This window comes from Branchiostoma floridae, chromosome 10 (assembly GCF_000003815.2).
Source record: "Branchiostoma floridae strain S238N-H82 chromosome 10, Bfl_VNyyK, whole genome shotgun sequence".
Classification (NCBI taxonomy): Eukaryota; Metazoa; Chordata; class Leptocardii; order Amphioxiformes; family Branchiostomatidae; genus Branchiostoma; species Branchiostoma floridae.
The window spans coordinates 14,709,709-14,728,643 of record NC_049988.1 but is presented as its reverse complement, the minus strand read 5'-3'; the positions used below and the strand labels follow the sequence as shown (position 1 = coordinate 14,728,643).

General features: G+C 41.8%; 4 protein-coding genes across 4 annotated transcripts; 1 reads left to right on the top strand and 3 right to left on the bottom strand.

Annotated features, from left to right (window-relative positions):
- Nucleotides 1-253: 253 nt before the first annotated feature.
- Nucleotides 254-2,738, bottom strand: LOC118423760. Its single transcript, XM_035831968.1, has 4 exons — nucleotides 2,540-2,738; nucleotides 2,020-2,145; nucleotides 1,322-1,441; nucleotides 254-687 (listed from the first exon to the last, which is right to left on the bottom strand). The coding sequence occupies exons 1-4, from the start codon at nucleotides 2,581-2,583 to the stop codon at nucleotides 441-443; spliced, it is 537 nt and encodes a 178-aa protein (XP_035687861.1). The 5' UTR covers nucleotides 2,584-2,738; the 3' UTR covers nucleotides 254-440.
- A 920-nt stretch (nucleotides 2,739-3,658) lies between these two features.
- LOC118424939 (zinc finger protein 208-like) lies at nucleotides 3,659-16,256 on the bottom strand. The gene is made up of 4 exons (XM_035833745.1): nucleotides 16,094-16,256; nucleotides 12,826-14,732; nucleotides 9,875-10,039; nucleotides 3,659-6,426 (listed from the first exon to the last, which is right to left on the bottom strand). Exons 2-4 carry the CDS (start codon nucleotides 14,713-14,715, stop codon nucleotides 4,774-4,776), a joined length of 3,708 nt encoding a protein of 1,235 aa, XP_035689638.1. The 5' UTR covers nucleotides 14,716-14,732; nucleotides 16,094-16,256; the 3' UTR covers nucleotides 3,659-4,773.
- A 1,530-nt stretch (nucleotides 16,257-17,786) lies between these two features.
- Nucleotides 17,787-18,561, bottom strand: LOC118424637 (zinc finger protein 525-like). Its single transcript, XM_035833293.1, has one exon. The coding sequence runs from the start codon at nucleotides 18,532-18,534 to the stop codon at nucleotides 18,001-18,003; it is 534 nt and encodes a 177-aa protein (XP_035689186.1). The 5' UTR covers nucleotides 18,535-18,561; the 3' UTR covers nucleotides 17,787-18,000.
- A 10-nt stretch (nucleotides 18,562-18,571) lies between these two features.
- Nucleotides 18,572-18,929, top strand: LOC118424638 (protein krueppel-like). Its single transcript, XM_035833294.1, has one exon. The coding sequence runs from the start codon at nucleotides 18,579-18,581 to the stop codon at nucleotides 18,909-18,911; it is 333 nt and encodes a 110-aa protein (XP_035689187.1). The 5' UTR covers nucleotides 18,572-18,578; the 3' UTR covers nucleotides 18,912-18,929.
- The last annotated feature ends 6 nt before the right edge of the window (nucleotides 18,930-18,935 follow it).

The following is an 18,935-nucleotide window of genomic DNA, read 5'->3' as shown; positions in this document are numbered from 1 at the left end:
TTCTCTGAGTGATCAAACACATTCCATGTGCCATTAGTCTTTATGTGTCCAAGTTTAAAAAACTAACCAGTAGCTATTACTAGTAAACTGATAATTCTCCCTCCCTGCCTGCCACCCCCGCTCCCTCTCTCTCTCTCTCTCTCTCTCTGCTTTCCATTCTGACAAGCTGTCTAAGTCGGAAGGTGATATGAAAGATAATACTCTCTAGTTGTCAATGACCTGATTGTATTTAAAAGAGATACTCCACCAAACATTCAAAACGTGTTACGCATTTTATTGTCTTTTCCTCTGTTCACCATTCCAAAAAGACTGATGATAACACAAGAAATTTCCATATGGCCATCTACATCTCAGTACGTAAAATGTACATAGGGCCAAGCACTGTCTCTAAACGGATCATATTGTACGGTAGCCGGTAGAGACATTACGGTGATACTTTTTTATGCTACTGCCAAGTTTTTCATCTCGTCCATGACTTCGGAGGCTTCCCCACAGATTTGTTTACAGTCGTCAATCTCGGATGTTTTCTTCGTGTTTGGCTTCGTTGGTACGTCAACGCTGACGTCATCACCCTGCTCCACGTCACTCTGCGTCATCACTTTTCTGGTGACCTCAGCTAACCCCTCGGGTTTCGTGACATTCCTGTCCCCCTCTGAGTGGCGCCTGGTTCTGGAAGCGCGCAATTTTCTGTCAAGGGAAATATTCAGAGCTAGCCATTAGAAACATAGTCTGTATTGGCATCTATACTAGATTATAGCTCATTCAAAAATCTTCAGATACTCAATTATACTAAATGCAATGCAAAAGGCGAGCGACTGGTCTCTAGTTTACGGTGCGGTCATATTTTTCGTGGTTCATCGTACGATTTTAATGTCGTAGGACTCGTGTAGCAGGTTGTGACAGAATTAACCAACCAGCAACAACGATATAATGTAAGCTTCTCCGTAACAAGACAGCTCAATATTGTACGACGCGTGCACAACTATACCAAGAATGCCCTCAATTTGCGATCGCAAAACAGTCCTGCGGTGATCGCACAACGATCATTCGAGCTATAATTTACACACACACCCTCCCCAACTACTTTCTGTTTAAAATTCTGGCCTTTCAATAATTGATTTTACTCTATTCACATATCTTTTGTGAGTATCAGGCAACAACAAAAAAACAATTTGCTTATATAGATTAAAGCCTTCTACATAAACATAATCATAAAACAAGAGTAGTAAACATACATACATAAATAAATACAAAGTAGATTACAGAAACTTAAATTTAGACAAGTTATTTCTAACAGTAATTGATAATTGTGAACACTTACGCCCTGGCACACCCAGGCTCACCCGGCTGGACAGACTGTTTGAAGGACGCTGCTGCGATCCCCTCCCGACTCGGCGGCTCCACCGCCAGCTTGTACTCTCCTGGGCAACGGTGCAGTTTTCTACGGGAATAAAACATTAGAAATACAAACAAAACTTAATATGTTGTAACCTTCAACATTAGTACCATCTTCCCATTATGATCACTTTTGGTGGTCCCTTTAATGATCATGATGTTTCCTGTGCAGTTTTTTTTTTCTGAATAAATGAAGCGCTGGAAATTGCATAAAGCAAGCACTACAATCAGACCCTCTAGGCTGTACCAGTAACCTTCAATATTGATACCACCTGGTCATTGCGGCCACTTGCGTGTTTTTGCATGTGGACCATTAGATTACTTTTGTTTCTTATTTACCAAAGCATAAAGAATGTTATCTATTGAGGCCAACTGTCGTAACAACACCAACAGCAATAAAACCACAGCAACAAAAGTTGAAGAAGATAAAAAGATGCAAAAGATAAATATAACTTTGACTGAAGAAGTAGGCACATATCTCGCATGCTTATTGTGCCAAAGCCACAGTGGCACTGTGGCAGACATGCATCTATACCACCTCATACGAGTTCAAAGGTCCTGTAAGTCCCATCATGACATCATTTAAACATAGAAAAATATATCTATATCACTCGCTGTACTCACACTTTTCTATAGTCTCCTCCCGGCCGGCTGAGGCTGTCTGACTCGTCAGAACCTTGGTTCACGCAGGCGTTCAGCGTCAGGTGGTGCTCACCCTCACACCGGTGGAGATCGAAGCTTGGGTCAGAGCTACATGTACAAACAACAAAAGGCCACACTGACTTAATTTGATTTTCGTCTTTTATAAAAGCAAACTGTGGCGACATGTCACTCGACGAAAACAATCACCATGATCTTATCAAAACAAATTACTTGAAATTTGGTACGTTGTACCTGCCGATTCCACGTCCTCGGTAATTTCCTTGATCTCTTAAGCTTACATTTGTTTGACTAAGAAACTGTCGAATGTCTCCTCTTCAAGGAACTCAAACATCACAACAGATTCTGGACCCTTCTTAGAGTATCATAACCTCTCTTCAGTACGATCTGGTACGTCATATTTTATCATATGCCAGATACTTAGTTATTCATTATCTCTATATATTCTGGAATGTCAACAAACCGATCCTATCAGGTGACTTACCTGCTACTACTGATAAACCGTTTTGCTGCCGGTCCGGGATCCATCTTATGGTTGTTGATGAGAAATGTACGTTGTCTTTTTGAACTCTTTTAACTAGTTATCTGTCAAAAAAGCTCAGGGTAACGGTGTCAGTGACTGCGGTAGTGTTTAGGAAAACACAAGTGCGTACCGCTCCTGGTTACTTCTAAACACTTCTATTACGTCACAGAGGTCTGTGCAATATACTGGTAACACGAGGTAACACGTGTTCTTTTGTTCGATCACGTGATGTCCTTCGTTACGTCACGATGTTTTGTTGTCACGTGACCGTTTTGTTGCTATGTCAGTAGCAACCACGTGATCAGTCTTACTCAATCTAGCTTGCTTTTTTTCATTTTATCGTACTGCTAATATGTATAAATTTCTTCGATTAATCTTGCCCCTGAAGAATTTAACTTGTTTTTTTTTTACAAAAGCTAAAGCCGTGAATGATATCGTTCGTGACTGCGGCAATGTTTCGGAAAACACAAGTGCGTACCGCACCTAGTTACTTTAAAGAAGCTGTTATTACGTCACAGACGTCTGTACAATATACTAGTAACACGTGTTCTTTTGTTCGATCACGAGGTATGTCCATTGTTACGTCATGATGATTATTCTTGTCAGGTGATTATTGTGTTGTCACTGTTTTGTTGCCATGTCAGACATTAGCAATCACACGGCCATTCTTAATCATGTCAGCTTGCATTTGTGCCGTATACACAGCCTCGTCAAGTTATGTAAGTAAGTACATGCCAATGTCAACGGACAGTTGAGGTGAAAATATGAATGTTCATGTGTGTTGTTTTTCAGGTTCAGCAGGCAATGTATTCTATCTATCTGTGTTTACCATGAACTGCATAAAGTCGATTCTCTGCTATACCGTCTGACATCACCACCAAAAGATGTGAATACATGTATAGGGGTGAACATAGGAGCGAACTACTAGAACAAACCGGATGTATAATATCGACAGTACAAACGGCAGCGTTCTAGAACACTGTAATACGAAGCGTTCCAACAATTCGTGGGGACGAAATATCATGACCACTTGACCGACAAATTGAAGTCGTATAAACGTTGATTTCCTGCTAAATCATCTGAAATCAAGAAGTCGCAAGAGCGTCCTTTATTTTGAGTCATAGAATATTCAACAACATCCCTCTCTAATGATGATATGGAAACTATTTTATTCATAAAGGCAGAAGAAACAAAGCTAAACTAATATCTAAAGATGCCTCTATTCTAGTGTTATATTAAATACAAATGACACTCTACCATACATATCTAGTAGTTAGAACCTAATTTCTAGGTTTCTGAAAAAGGTCTACAAATGTATATTCATGTCATGCTCCTGGTTTATAAACGTAACTATCGTTTTATCTTCTATTGTAGCACTGTAAGTTGGACTTCACTAATCGCATATGTGAAAAAAAAACAGTAGTTGCTATATCAACTGTTGTTAGTCTAATGTCAACGATGCAACTCTATACAGCAGAATAAGATATCCCATACATAGTCAGCTGATCTTATATATGATACAAACAATGTACAAACTGGCAGCATGTGTATCTATCACTAGTGCTAAACGTATTTATAACTTTCATAAAGAAAAGCACTGGTCTTCAACGACCCTAATTTTTCCATGCAATGTTCAAACCCCTTTCTTGGTCACGCTATAACTGACAAAAATGATGCTCAATAAATCATTTACTAGTAACAGTGCGCGCCATAATAAGGATCCAAACAAACTGAGTGGTCCAAAATCTAAAAATAAAGTAATAATATAAACTACTAGTAATTGATGTTACTTGACAAACCAGGTCCCATACATGCAGTTCCAAATGGAAAATCATACAGGTAATCCACTTGAATCTCCTAGTCGTACAGTAATGGGTGAGCAAACAAAAAGAAAAGAAAAAAAAGGAAAATGCAAACATATTAAAAGCTAGAATGACATCAATGTTACCATCGCTATATGTATATAATTACATTCTTTAGACCATGGAAGCTCATCTGTGTTGGTAAATCATAGTACAAGGCAACTTCAAATTTCTTCCAACACAAAAGTATACACGGATAAAATTTTCAATACATTCATAAGACGTTTGCTCACAAGGACAACACTGCGTAACTGTCATTAACGAGTCTCAAGCTCTAAGAGATGTCGGTGTGAGAATTTTTGCCTTTGGGCAGTTGTTATGTTAGGATATTCCTCACTGGTGTGTTTTCCTGTGTGTCTTCAGACTGACAAGGTGATTGAAGGACTTGTTGCATTCTTCGCACGAGTAGGGTTTCTCTCCGGTGTGGACCCGAATATGTTTCTTCATATCCCACTTATCACTAAACTGCTTACCGCACTCCTCACATTTATAAGGTTTCTCACCGGTATGAGTGTAAATGTGCCTCTTCAAAGTCGCAAGATGCCGAAAGGATGTATCACATTCCGCACAGTGGTAGGGTTTCTCGCCGGTGTGGACAACCATGTGTTTCTTCAGATCATCTCGACCGGCGAAGTGCCGGCCGCACCCCTCACACGCAAAGGGTTTCTCCCCTCTGTGTGTTCGCATATGTATCTTCAGAGTGCCCGATTCTCTGAACTGTCTGTTGCACTCCTCACACGTGTACGGTTTCTCACCCGTGTGAGTGCGCATGTGGGACTTCAATGAGCCGAGACTGCTGAATGCCCTGCTGCACACATCACACCTGTACGGTTTCTCGCCGGTGTGACTGCGCATGTGTTTCTTCAAGTCACCGAGCTCACTGAACTGCCTGCTGCACTCCTCACACCTATATGGCTTCTCCCCTGTATGAGTCCGCGCGTGTTTCTTTAGATAAGAAGGGTGAGCGAATTGTTTACTGCACTCCTCACACTTGTACGGTTTTTCCCCCGTGTGCGTGCGCATGTGACTCTTCAGGTTACCGTGTGCACGAAACTGCTTGCTGCACTTCTCACACTTGTATGGCTTCTCCCCTGTGTGAGTGTACATGTGACTCTTTAGATTACTTAGCGTACTGAACTGCTTACTACACTCATCACACGAGTAAGGCCTCTCTCCTGTGTGAGTGAGCATGTGGTTCTTCAAGTTACCTTGTGTACTGAACTGCCTGCTGCACTCGTCACACTTGTAGGGCTTCTCCCCAGTGTGAGTGCGCACGTGTTTCTTCAGATCATCTAGCCTTCTGAACAGCTTGCTGCAATACTCACACCTGTAGGGTTTCTCCCCTGTGTGAGTGCGCATGTGGGTCTTCAGATAACCCCGCTGACTAAACTGTTTGCCGCATTCCTCACATTTGTAGGACTTCTTGCCGGTGTGAGTTAGGAGGTGGTTATTTAGATGATGCAGCCTGCCAAACTTTTTATTACATTCCTTACAACTGTAGGGTTTCTCCCCGGTGTGAGTGAGCATGTGTTGCTTCAGAACACTCTGCCTCATGAACCGTTTGTTGCACTTCTCGCACATGTAGGGCTTCTCCCCTGTGTGAGTCCGCGCATGAATCTTAAGATAGCTCATGGTACTGAACGTCTTACTGCAGTCCTTGCACTTGAAAGGTTTCTCACCGGTGTGAGTGCGCATGTGTATCTTCAGATTACCCAACACGCTGCACTGCTTGCCGCACTGCTCACACCTGTAGGGTTTCTCCCCCGTATGAGTGCGCATGTGTCTTTCTAAATCTATCTTCTGGTTGAACTGCCAACTGCACTCGCCGCACTTGTAGCCTTTTTGAGTCTGCTGCTTTGTCTTCGGATCATCCTTCTTACCACACTGCCTGTTGCAATTCTCACCTGCAAGAACGTTTTCTTCAGGACCTTTGGTGACGTCAATGGAGTAGCTGTTTGTACACGCCATTGTTACAAAAAGCCACCTCTGTAAGTAGAATATGAATAACACCTAAATATCACTTCATGCTATGATACTGTACAGCCATTGTTAATAAGGGGAAACAATTTCACCGCCTCTTAAGACGTTGCTTATCTTGTACACACCACGTTCTTCTTGTCTCGTGGTATGTCATCTTTTTATTCAAACAGGAAAACTGAAAATAGTACTGTCACTGTTAAGCAGTATCTAAGGGGCCAAAGTTCAACCACTAATATACCGGAGGCCTGTTGGATATCGATAGTGCTTGGCCAATTGGATACGGTCTTGCCACCGATAGATCATATATGCTTTTGTTAAAAAGCTATATAAACTCAAACGTTTATGTGCGGTGACTCATAAAGCTAAACCTGGGAACATCTAACGCGGAAAAAAATTAGAATATGCTGCTTAAACTACCACCGCGTACTAAAGGAGTGCAAAATGTTACGAACATGAAAATAAGCGATAAGTGGGCCTGAAAACACTTAGTTTCTGAAAAAACATAATTAGGAATTAGGATGCTACCAATATACAAATTTCCATTTGAAAAACGTATTTTTTTAGTGAATGTCAATACTCGTATATTACAAGTGTTTTGTTCTTCTTCTTCTTCTTTGCGGTAGGTGACCAACATCAACGAGCCGATGAATCTGTCACGCTGTTGATTGTTGCACTACCTGTAATAGTATCTAGTCTGTAGTATTCCATGCAATACTATTAAATCACTGCATTTAGCCCATGTGGGCAGGAACATGCAATTAAAGATCTTTATTACAGGGTTCTAGCCAGCATCCGTCATTTTATTTTTATTGCAACTTATTTTTACAAGACATGGTAACGGCACACTTAAGTCGTGACTCATATTCATGCCACTAGCGCAAACAAATACATGTACGTGGGCAAATACAAATGTAAATACAAAATAACAAATAAGCAAAGCATTGAAGCAAAAACAACAAATAAAGATTCAAAGATATAAACTGAGGATATGATAATTAGCTAAGTCCCTTAAGACTGGTAGGGTGATGTTTAGTCATTATTGAAGCGATTGGTATGTGCTTTTGGGGCCTTCCCTGGCCGGGGGGGGGGGGGTCATTCGACCCCTCCTTCGTATTTTCAAAACGGCTTACTGTACGATCACCAAATTTGCAGGGGGTGTTGTGCTCATCGAGCTTTATAATTCCTGAATTTTTTATATCATTATGATGTAATATGACGTAGTTATGACGTCATTAATTGATATTTTTGGCTAAAACGGAGAATTCCCATAATACCTAAACATCTCACTCAAAAAGTTACCAATAAAGGTTTCTTATTAATAATTAAGTGTTATGAGACTTCTGTTGTCAAAAGCCGACGCAGCGACATCAAAATGACGTCATAGAATGACGTCATCTGTAGTTTAGCTATCCGCCATCTTGGATTATGAACCTTAAATTTTTCAAGATACATTTTTTTCAACATATAACGCTTAAACCCCATCGAAATGGATTAAAAACGCTCAAATGAATGTTTTCTGTAAGAAAATACCACGTAGTGATGAAATTTGAGTGAAAATAAGCTTGTTATACTTTAAATCATGATATTGTCGGCCATCTTGGATTTTGACCAATTACGTCATCTCATTAGCATAATTTATGAATATTTAATTATAAATGTTTAACTTAGATGTGTTGGATATTAAAGATATATGAAAAGAAGTTTAGTTTAGCAAAAAAATCTTAAAATCCCATTGTTTAAACCAAAATTAGTGATTTTTGCAAAATTTGCTTTTCAGAAACCCGTTGCCATGGCAACAAGAAAAATCATAAACTTACCCGATTTTTTAAAAATTGTTGCCAACAATATTTTAGGAAAACTCACCAAGTTTGGTTGTTCTAGCACAAGCCGTTTGGGAGCTATAGGAGGTCGAAGTCGGCGCAGGCACTTTTAGCCCCCACTCCCCCACCCCCAGTCTGGATAGGGTTAAGAAAGTTTGCACAAACATTAATATTTTGGAGTTTTCTGCAGAGGACAGAGAAGAAGATCCTTTTTAAAGCAACTGTACTAAAATGTCGTCGGATAGATTATCCATCCGTCTAGCGTCCTTACGCAATTTTGACGCTGGAGCCGAACAGAAATTTTGCCCATACGGCATACCGTCTCCTACGGCGGACAAAAATCGGCATGTGTTAAAGACATTAACTGAACCAAGCGGGGTCTACCAGCAAGAAAAATGCCCTTCAAAATAGAAGAAATGCGAGTTAATATGTATCAGTGTCCAACTTGATTACAGGAAGAAAACGTTTTAACATTTTACAGTACTTATCTACCAACACCGCTGTGCTTTTATCCTCAATCACATTCTATTCCACGTAATAATCATTTCTTATCATCCTAAGTTTCCGTACAAATTACAGTCATACTCGTAGATTGATATAATTAGTCGTCTATTTCAAATATAATCACACCAGAAACGTCACAAGCTCAATTATTATGACTCCGTCTTATCACTTTGTCCAAGGAGGTTAAAAAAACTCCTTGCTTTGTCTTTTCTGTAGCGTTTGACCCGACAGACTTCACCGATATATGCTAGCCTTCATGACGAGGCTCTGTTGGTCTTTTTTGGCTCATCATACACTTTCATTGCTATCCTGACTAGTATTCTTTTTATGCTGGGTCGTTTGTACTCCATAGCTGGCTCTCTGTACCCTTTTCTTCTTCTTTTGGCTCATGATACACTTTTGCTGGCCTTTTCTTTTTGTACTGGGTCGCTTGTACAGCCGGTAGTAAAAAGGCCCATAGAGTCTGCTATAGATACTAGATATTTGCATCCCATTATTTGCTTTATTGGAGCTTTTGTGCACCCAGGTCAATTTGCAGACAAGCCAAAAGAGAGTCGGAAGCCACACAAAGCTTGTATTGTGTTTGTCAATCAGTGGTTCTGGACGTACGCTTTTTGATTGTTCACTGAGGCTTTCATTTGCAAATTCCAACCCTGTTTCTTTTGTTAAAATCTTGCACTGAACTGAAAATCTGGTTTGCATTTCTCTACCGCATTTTCACTGCTTTTATAAAACAGATCCGTAAATTTGGCCAAATTCTTCTAGTTTTCCTGTGACCTATTAGAGGTTTAGGTTGAAGGGCGAGAGTAACAGTTCTTTACTTACTTTACAACAAAAATGAGACAATGTCCAGACATATCAATCTATAATTTTGTCTTGTTCATCACACAATACTCGATCACCAGTTCTGCGTATTCAATATCTATTCTCCGTTCATTACTAGTAAGCTACTTCGAAAAGGCCTATAGCCCCTAACTTAGATTTTAGAACGTTCTCGTGTTGACACAGTATGGTCACCATAGTCACGATAGTGGACCAAACGCTAAATGACGTGCTACGCTTTTACATAATTTAGAGTCAAATTTAAAGCGTCAAAAGTCAGTAGATGGAAAACAGCGAACTAGTCTTACCTGAAGTGTATGTGTACAACTAGCTGTAAACTGGAACAGGCAGAAATAATGAGAAAGTCTGTGCGGAGCTGACTTCGCGACGATGGGTGTCTCTATCTTAGACAGGAAATCGCTATCGATGACCCGGAAGTACTCTAGTTGTCCCAGGTCAAAGGTCTTACTCGATTACCCCATTTGCCCTCCATCATGACATTCAGTCGAACTGCAGGTCACCGTAGAACGCGTTATTCTCTGAAATACGGCTTACGCCGGGTCACGGAGTGACCCCCCTGCATGGGTGTAAACAACAGCTTATTTTGCAACAAAGACACCTTAGATATACATAATGTTTATACTTTTTCGTATCTACATGATTTGCCCAGCACAGCCAAGTGGATATTTATTGCATTGCAAAAGATCAGCCAACGCTGTGGCCCCTCAAAAAAAAGCAATTTTCGGTCTGTGTATTTGTGATTATATTTTCTCCAGTTGGCCGGGACACAATCAGTTTTGTCCACAGTAGGACAGTCCAGTTCCTCACCTTTACATTGATACCAAACTTGAAGGGTAAATTTTAGGAGAAACGGTTTTGCCCCCAAATTAACTGCGAACATGCGCAAATCACAGTGGTGAAGTTTCAGTCTGGTTGTAGCTACCAAAGCACACTACCCTGCGGACGGACCCAATTTTTATACATTTTGCATTGTGTCACAGACCTCATTCCTTGGTACAAGAATCTGAATGGGTGCGGCTGTCACATGCAATATAATAAGTGGCATGATGATAATCAAACACACATAGACACAGAGTTTTAGTACAAAGTAAGAGTTTTTAAGATTCATCATATTTTGAGTCAATCTGTTTCGAACTCCTGGTCCGAACCTGGGTTCGAACGGTGGAACCCAGCCGGTACGTTCCATGTTCGTGCCGCGGGGGGCAGGCCTAATGTTGCAAGTTCAACCAGCATTTGGAAAAGTTGATATAACTAACGGCTCAAGTCTTGCCGTCGCAAATAGATTTCGGGAAGCCCACCAAAATAAAACTAACATTATCTAGAAGCCAGAATAAGTAGGATTCATGTGCAAGCGTAATGATGTCAAAACATCATGGCTGAGTTTTGTAAAGCATAGTGAAAGATCAGTGTGTGCGGTTTCTCATTCGAAAAAAGACGCCGGGGAATTTGACATGGCTGTAGTTTTTTTGGGGGCAAAACCGTTTCTCCTAAAATTTACCCTTCAAGTTTGGTATCAATGTGAAGGTGAGGAAATGGACTGTCCGACTGTGGGCAAAACTGACTGTGCCCCGGCAAACTGGAGAAAAGATAATCACAAATACACAGACCGAAAATTGCTTTGTTTCGGGGGCCACAACGTTGGCTGAACTTTTGCAATGCAATAAATATCCACATGGCTGTGCTGGGCAAATCCTGTAGATGTGAAAAAGTATAAACATTATGTAGGTCTGAGGTCTTTTTGTTGCACAACAGGCAGTTGTTTATACGCATGCAGCGGGGTCAAACCAGGACAAACTGCGCCTGGCTTATGACCTGTCCAGAGAACCTGCGCAGAACATGATGCGCATAGAGCTCTGCGGTTCGACTGACATTTGTGTACATGTGACACTAGACTTATTTGCATACTCGTGACTGGCTACCTGCGGCCTTTATTTATAATAGCGAATCTCGGTTCGGAATTCCTTTTCCGACTGACGCCCGATCTGGCTATTTCCTAGAAAGATTCTAGTGCTTTTCCAAATTTTAAATTTTAAATTTGAATTGTCCGGAAAACGATGTTTAAAAACATCGTTTTCCGGACAATTCAATTTTTCCGATGGAAAGGGGCGCCTTGTCGCTGACAGGAAGGCTCAGTTGACAGTTTGTTATTTTTTCTAAATAAAATTTTCACCCAAAAACTGCTGATTTGGGGCATTCTTCACAGGCCGCTACACAGAGAAGAAAACGAGCTTTCTAGGCTAGTGACTCATATGGAAACGAAGTTCAACATTTTGAAAGGAAGGAAGTCGTTGCGATACGTTTTCCACAATCGTCGATGGCGCTAGAACACCCACAATGAAGATTTGAGAAAAACATTTTATTTCTCAACAGAACTGCGAAGTAAACGTAAGAACCATATCTAAATATGTAAGTCAACCTGTAAATGATATAACTGCAAAATAACGTGAATGAAATTATACCTACAACATAACAATGAATAATAATCTTCTACTGTTATCATTAGCACTACAAACTATCGAAACTCCACAACGAATAGCATACATGTGGTGTCATGCACACAAACTAGCTACAAAAACAAAGGGCAAATTTCATATAAGATAACAAATGATTAATAAGATTCTATCTACAACAATTAATGGATGTTTAATCACTACGTAACTGCTGAAACTCTATAACAGTTAGCATACATGCAGAACTAGCTACCAAAAAGGTAAATAACAAGGTAATACAAACGAAGCAACAACACTATATCATATATATAAGCTTTCATGCTAACACTTTATTTACTTTTCTTAAACTTAAACATAAGAAGGTAAGAGTAGACTCAAATGGGAATATGGTCACGCAGTGCCGCCCACACTATGGCAGTATGATAATCATATAAAGGGTTTCACAACAAAAGGACTGCTCTAATTTTATGTCTTCCTCTCCAACTACTGGTACCAGTGCTTAGGTCCATTGTAACTGACTAGGTTTACATTAAAAAAACTAACAATACATCACTCAACTTTTTGTTGTACAATATAAGCAAAATTACAAATGGACCACATTATAACATGTTACTGAAGAGGGTGAAATAGATGTCACTAACGTAGACACTTGACTAAACTTGACAAAAGAGCTTTGCTCTCTCATCAGTTTTGAGTTAGGTCAACAAAAGAACCACATTTCATTCCAAATTCTAATTGTAACTCATTTGTGAAGGAAGATCTTGGCATTTCTGTTCAGCGATTCCTCAATGTTCCTTTTGCCTGTGTGTCTTCAAACTGACAAGGTGTCTAAAGGACTTGCCACATTCTTCGCACTTGTGAGGTTTCTCACCTGTGTGAGTACGCATGTGAGTCTTCAGATGACCCAGCTCACTGAACTGCTTGCTGCACTCCTCACAATGGTAGGGTTTCTCACCTGTGTGAGTACGCATGTGGATCTTTAAATGACCCAGCTGACTGAATTGCCTGCTGCATTCCTCACACTTGTAGGGTTTCTCCCCTGTGTGAGTACGCATGTGGGTTTTCAGACTACTCAGATTACTAAACTGCCCGCTGCACTCCTCACACTTGTAGGGTTTCTCCCCTGTGTGAGTATGCATGTGGGTTTTCAGACTACTCAGATTACTAAACTGCCCGCTGCACTCCTCACACTTGTACGGTTTCTCCCCTGTATGAGTACGCATATGTACCTTCAAGTGACTCATCTGAATAAACTGGCTGCTACACTCCGTACACTTGTAGGGTTTTTCGCCCGTATGAGTCCGGATGTGGCTCTTTAGACAAAGCGACCAACTAAACTGCTTGCCGCACTCATCACACTTGTAGGGTTTTTCACCGGTGTGAATGCGCATGTGTTTCTTTAAATCACCATTATCTCTGAACTGCTTGCCGCACCTCTCGCACTTGCAAGGCTTTTCTCCTGTGTGAGTGCGCATGTGGCTCTTCAGTTGACCCAGTGTACTAAACTGTTTGCTGCACTCCTCACACTTGTAGGGTTTCTCCCCCGTGTGAGTACGCATGTGTTTCTTCAAATCACCAGTATAATTGAAACCCTTGCTGCACACCTTACACTTGTAGAGTTTCTCACTGGTGTGAGTGCGCATGTGTTTCTTCAAGTAACTTTTATCTCTAAACTGCTTGTTGCATTTCTCGCACACGTAGGGCTTCTCCCCTGTGTGAGTTCGCATGTGATTCTTCAAAGAACCTGGCTTACTGTACTGCCTGTTGCACTCCTCACACTTGTACGGTTTCTCCCCAGTGTGAGTCCGCATGTGTTTCTTCAAATCACCTTGATCGCTGAAATGCTTGTTGCACTCCTCACACATGTAGGGTTTGTCCCCTGTATGGGTACGAATGTGCCTCTTCAGACCAGCATGTTGACCAAACTGCCTGCCGCATTCCTCACACTTGTACGGTTTCTCCCCAGTGTGGGTCCGCATGTGACTCTCTAAGTTACCCAGCGTGCTGAACTGCCTGCTACACTCCTCACAGCTATAGGCTTTCTCCCCTGTGTGAGTACGCATGTGGATCTTTAGACTACCCGGCTGACTGAACTGCTTGCTACACTCCTCACAACAATAGGGTTTCTTCCCAGTGTGAGTGCGCATGTGAGTCTTCAAATTACTCAAAGTTGTAAACTGTTTGCTGCACTCCTCACAGCTAAAGGGTTTCTCCCCTGTATGAGTGCGCATATGATACTCCAGACTACACAGCACACTGAACTGCCTGCTACACTCCTCACATGCGTAGGGTTTCTCCCCTGTATGAGAGCGCATGTGAGTCTTCCAATTACTCAGAGATGTAAACTGCTTGCTGCACTCCTCACACCTGTATGGTTTCTCACCTGTGTGAGTGCGCATGTGGATCTTCAGACGATCCAGTCGACTGAACTGCCTGCTACACTCCTCACACTTGTAGGGTTTCTCCCCTGTATGAGAGCGCATGTGAGTCTTTAAACTACTCAGAGCTGTAAACTGCTTGCTGCACTCCTCACACCTGTAGGGTTTCTCACCTGTGTGAGTTCGCATGTGCAGTTTTAGATGATCCCGTCGACTAAACGGTTGGCTGCACTCTGTACAGGTAAACTTCCATCTTAAACTTTTGCTGCGGTCATCATCGCTGTTGCTTGTCGATGCCATACTGCAAAAATCAGGCCCTGTAAATTGACAAAAAAGTGTAATGATGATATCCACGTTGTTAGTAATGGTCATCTAAGCAGACAACACATGGTAGGGGAAGACAATCTGAAAATTGGTCTTTCAATTTGTATTGGACTTTTCTCTTTAGTTTCAAATCAGAAAGTTGAATGAAAATAACTCCCAATATCCTTGTATGATTACTAGCAGTGTTTCAATACATGGAAAGTGTAAGTGCAAAAGTTAGCAAGCTGTCCCCAAATCATATTTATCTAGTCTGAGTGATGTCAGATGATAGAAACCAGATGTGCGAGCAGTATTTTGGTGCAAGGGGGAAATATTTTGCTGTTGATAGCCGCAACGTTTGTTGTTGATTGTATAATTGCAACAATGCCTTACTTCTGAGTAGCCAGACTATGTACTATTAATTTAATGGCTATCTGATGTCTCAAATTACTGTAAGTATACAATGTACTCCTCTAATCTCTGATTTTTTTTCTAGAGCAGAGGTCTCAGACTCTCAGTGATACAGTAATATGTACATTGGACCCTGGGCCCCAGGAGAATACTTTTCATCTGTTTTCATATCAACAATTTAAACATAATCAGAACACGTCTTTGGGTGGTCTCGATATATCACCAAAACAAAAGCAAAATTAGTGAAACGTCCCCTGGTCGCATTCCGCTGTGAACTATGATGCAAATCAGATGTGAGTGTCGCCATACCCTAGCGTGGGCAGGCATTGTTCTGGGGCCAACGGGGGAAATTTTTGTCGCTGATGACTCGTATTACCCTGGGAAACCTGCTCGAGAAGCTTCGCAAATAAGAGTTACCGATCCCCTGCCTAACGCGCGCCCTCCCGCCTCTATGCACCCACCCCACTACCAGCTGGCCCCACTTACGCCGGTCCCCAACATCGCTCGCTTCTCGAAAGAGGCTCATGTTAGTAGGGGCCAGCTGGTTCGAGGGCCGGCGGGTGTTAGGCGGCGGGTGTCCCGTGCGTGCGTGTTGTAGGGATCGGTAAACTTTGCGTGCCTCGTTAGGAGTCACTTTGCGTTTTCCCAGGGTAGACTCGTATCGTTTGTGTGTGAGTGTGTTTCCCTATTAAAAAAATTGGGCTTATTATCCCTGCTTCTGTACAATGTCATATACTGACTATATAGTTTGGCTATGCCACGACGTGCTCCCCAATGACATTCTACGCAAAAGAGACCTTTCAAATTCATCAGTTCTCCATTAAAGCAGACACATGTACTCATGCATATGCAAATTGGCCCCTCGGTCTGAGGCAGTAGTACAGTCCGTTACGTGCTGTTGTCTATTCCTCGATTTTCGTAATTTCTTAACTTCTTGGAGCAACTATTCATCAGTAGATCTTACCTGGAGGTTTTTCTACACACAATCGGCGTGTAAAACAGCTGAAAACAGGAACGGATGCACGGTGAAATGTTGAAGAAGACTCCGAATCACAGACGACACTCGTTCCCCTCTCTCCAACACGGGAACAGGAAGTCTCCGCCGATGACCCGGAAGTTGCCGCACTGAAAAGGTCAAATGAGCGTACCTGATGACCGCATAAGAATCTGAAGATGTCCGCCATTGGACCGTTGTATATCCCTTATTACAGCAATATGCCCCCAAACATCTAAACTTACATCACGATAAAACTACATACTAGCCAGTTACCATGAACCAATGACTGTTTTCAGCTCTCAACTTGTTATTCTCCTTCGCGATTTATATGTGCGATATCAATAGTACATTGTCCTAAGTCCTCCTAACAATGTAACACTGGGGGTTGGCATGGTCAGTTAGCGCCACTTGAATCCCCACTGTTACACTATTCCCCCTTTTCTTTTCAAGATTCGTCCTCGAATCTCCGAGTCCGATATCCCTGTGGGCAGGCACATCTCCAGCCTGTTAACCACAGGGTCGGCATGGTAACCAGTGAAACGACAAGAGGGGCGAGTAGAACAGAAAGAAACCATATATACAAATATCCTGACTCCCGGGAATTGAACCCTGGCCGTTATATCACGACCCTACCAGCGTAACCGATTTTCCCAAAAGCCTGACAGGCGTTTGGCATGGTCAGTTAGCGCTACTTAAACCCCCACTGTTACAACAAACGGAGAGAACCAACTTCACTGGTCATCATAATGTTGACCTATCGTGAGCGTTAGAGGTGTAAAATGAGGTTGCAACGGCAAATTGAGTTAACTGAAGGGCTGAAGAAAACTGTCGTAGTCAGTTCCTAAGACATACCTATCCCCGCCTTTGATCATCACGGAAATTCTTTGGCAATCCATAAACAAGTGTATAGCACAAAAACGTGTCACAACTCCCTAACCATCGCCAGTAGTTACCAGACTCTAGATCTCGGTATTTTTTGTTGAAAGATGTTAATGTTTCAGCAACATCTCATACATTTCTTCAACGACACGATTTTCATCAACAGTTTTATTTCTTCAACATTGACTTGAACAATGGAAACAAAAGAATCAAACATTTATGAAGTATAAAAACACTTCTATCTACATAATGTCATAAACAGTAGTAAAACATCTTAAAATTAGCCCTGAAAAATACTTCTCCCAACATTCCGATGATATGCTTCTAACCAGTACATACATGTTATAATCAGCAGAACTAAACTAAGAAGGTGCTTACGAACTCTGTCATGTATTAAAAAAACAAAAACACTGGTGATGATTTTCTTGAACTGTAACATTTAAAGTAAGTGAGGCAACAATGGTTTCCCTCACTTTGAGAACAGGCTCTAATTTAAGCCTGCTCCCTGTACAGTACACTGGGCGGTCCTCGACAGTATTTCAGTATGATACCGAACCGACTAGGAATCTAAGTACCAAGCATAAAAGTACAAGTGACATTACTATATAACAGGAATTTCAGTCAAACACTCCAATTCCCTTTAACAACAATGGTACAATCAACCAACAACATCGTAATGGTTTCACTAACAAAAAGCTACGACCAAGCCATAAAAGAGAATGTTAACATGTCAAAAGAATATGTTGACTGCATAATATGCAGTCAACATATTTATTACTATTTAAAATCAACCCTAAAAGGTTGACGTTAATGTAGTCAGTGTATCATTCAAATGAAACTATTTACTTATTGAAGACCAGAATGTGTTTTAAATTCAAATCTGACTAATCAGTTAGCAGGTGGGTCTAGATTTTTTTCTCATTCTCTGTTGGCCAAGCTATGACAGGTGAGTTTTCACGTGGCTCTTGAACAGGTTGCCAAACTCTTCACACTTCTTATGCTTCTTGTTCTGTATGTGTCATCATGTGACTCTTTAGAAGATCTTGTCTGCTGAACTGCTTGTTGCAATCTGTACAAATGTAGGGAGTTTCTCCAGTATGAGTCCGGATGTGTCTCTTCAAACTACTCAATGTAGTGAACTGTTTGCTGCACTCCTCACATCTATAGGGTTTCTCCCCGGTGTGGCAGCGCATGTGTTTTTTAAGATGACCCAGCTGACTGAACTGCTTGCTGCACTCCTCACATCTGTACGGTTTCTCCCCAGTGTGGGTACGCATATGTTTCTTCAGATTACGCAGATCACCGAATTGTTTGTTGCACTCCTCACATCTGTAAGGCTTCTCACCGGTGTGGGTGCGCATGTGTTTCTTCAGATCACCCGGGAAACTAAACTGCTTGCCGCACTCCTCACATCTATGAGGTTTCACCCCTGCGTGGATTCGCATGTGTTTCCTCAAATCACTACGATCACCAAACCGCTTGCTGCATTCCCCACATTTATAGGGCTTCTCTCCAGTGTGAGTGACCATGTGCCTCTTCAGATGAACCAGCTGATTAAACGGAGAAGCCATACATGTGTGGAGAGTGCAGCAAGCAGTTCCGACACTTGGGCCAATTGAAGGGCCATATGCGTACGCACACAGGAGAGAAACCTTACAGATGTGAGAAGTGCAACAAGCGGTTCACTGGGCCAGGTAATCTGAAGAAACACATGCGCACTCACACAGGGGAGAAACCTTACAGTTGTCAGGAGTGCAGCAAGCAGTTTAGCGATTCAAGCAACCTCAAAGCTCACGTGCGAACACACACAGGAGAGAAGCTCTACAGGTGTGAGGAGTGCAACAAGCAGTTCAGTAGGTTGGATACGCTGAAGGAACACCTGCGGACTCACAGCCTGCAAGTGTGAGTGCAGCAGACAGTTCAATGCGAC

Coding starts and splice junctions, on each gene's coding strand:
- LOC118424939 (XM_035833745.1), bottom strand. CDS start 14,715: ATGGCATCGACAAGCAACAGCGATGATGACCGCAGCAAAAGTTTAAGA. Junction 10,040..12,825: donor CACACAGGCAAAAGGAACAT/TGAGGAATCGCT, acceptor CAAATGGGGTAA/TCGAGTAAGACCTTTGACCT. Junction 6,427..9,874: donor GTTGTACACATACACTTCAG/GTAAGACTAGTT, acceptor TTCTACTTACAG/AGGTGGCTTTTTGTAACAAT.
- LOC118424638 (XM_035833294.1), top strand. CDS start 18,579: ATGTGTGGAGAGTGCAGCAAGCAGTTCCGACACTTGGGCCAATTGAAG.
- LOC118424637 (XM_035833293.1), bottom strand. CDS start 18,534: ATGGTCACTCACACTGGAGAGAAGCCCTATAAATGTGGGGAATGCAGC.
- LOC118423760 (XM_035831968.1), bottom strand. CDS start 2,583: ATGGATCCCGGACCGGCAGCAAAACGGTTTATCAGTAGTAGCAG. Junction 2,146..2,539: donor CGGTTTATCAGTAGTAGCAG/GTAAGTCACCTG, acceptor TTGTACATGTAG/CTCTGACCCAAGCTTCGATC. Junction 688..1,321: donor GAGCCTGGGTGTGCCAGGGC/GTAAGTGTTCAC, acceptor TTCCCTTGACAG/AAAATTGCGCGCTTCCAGAA.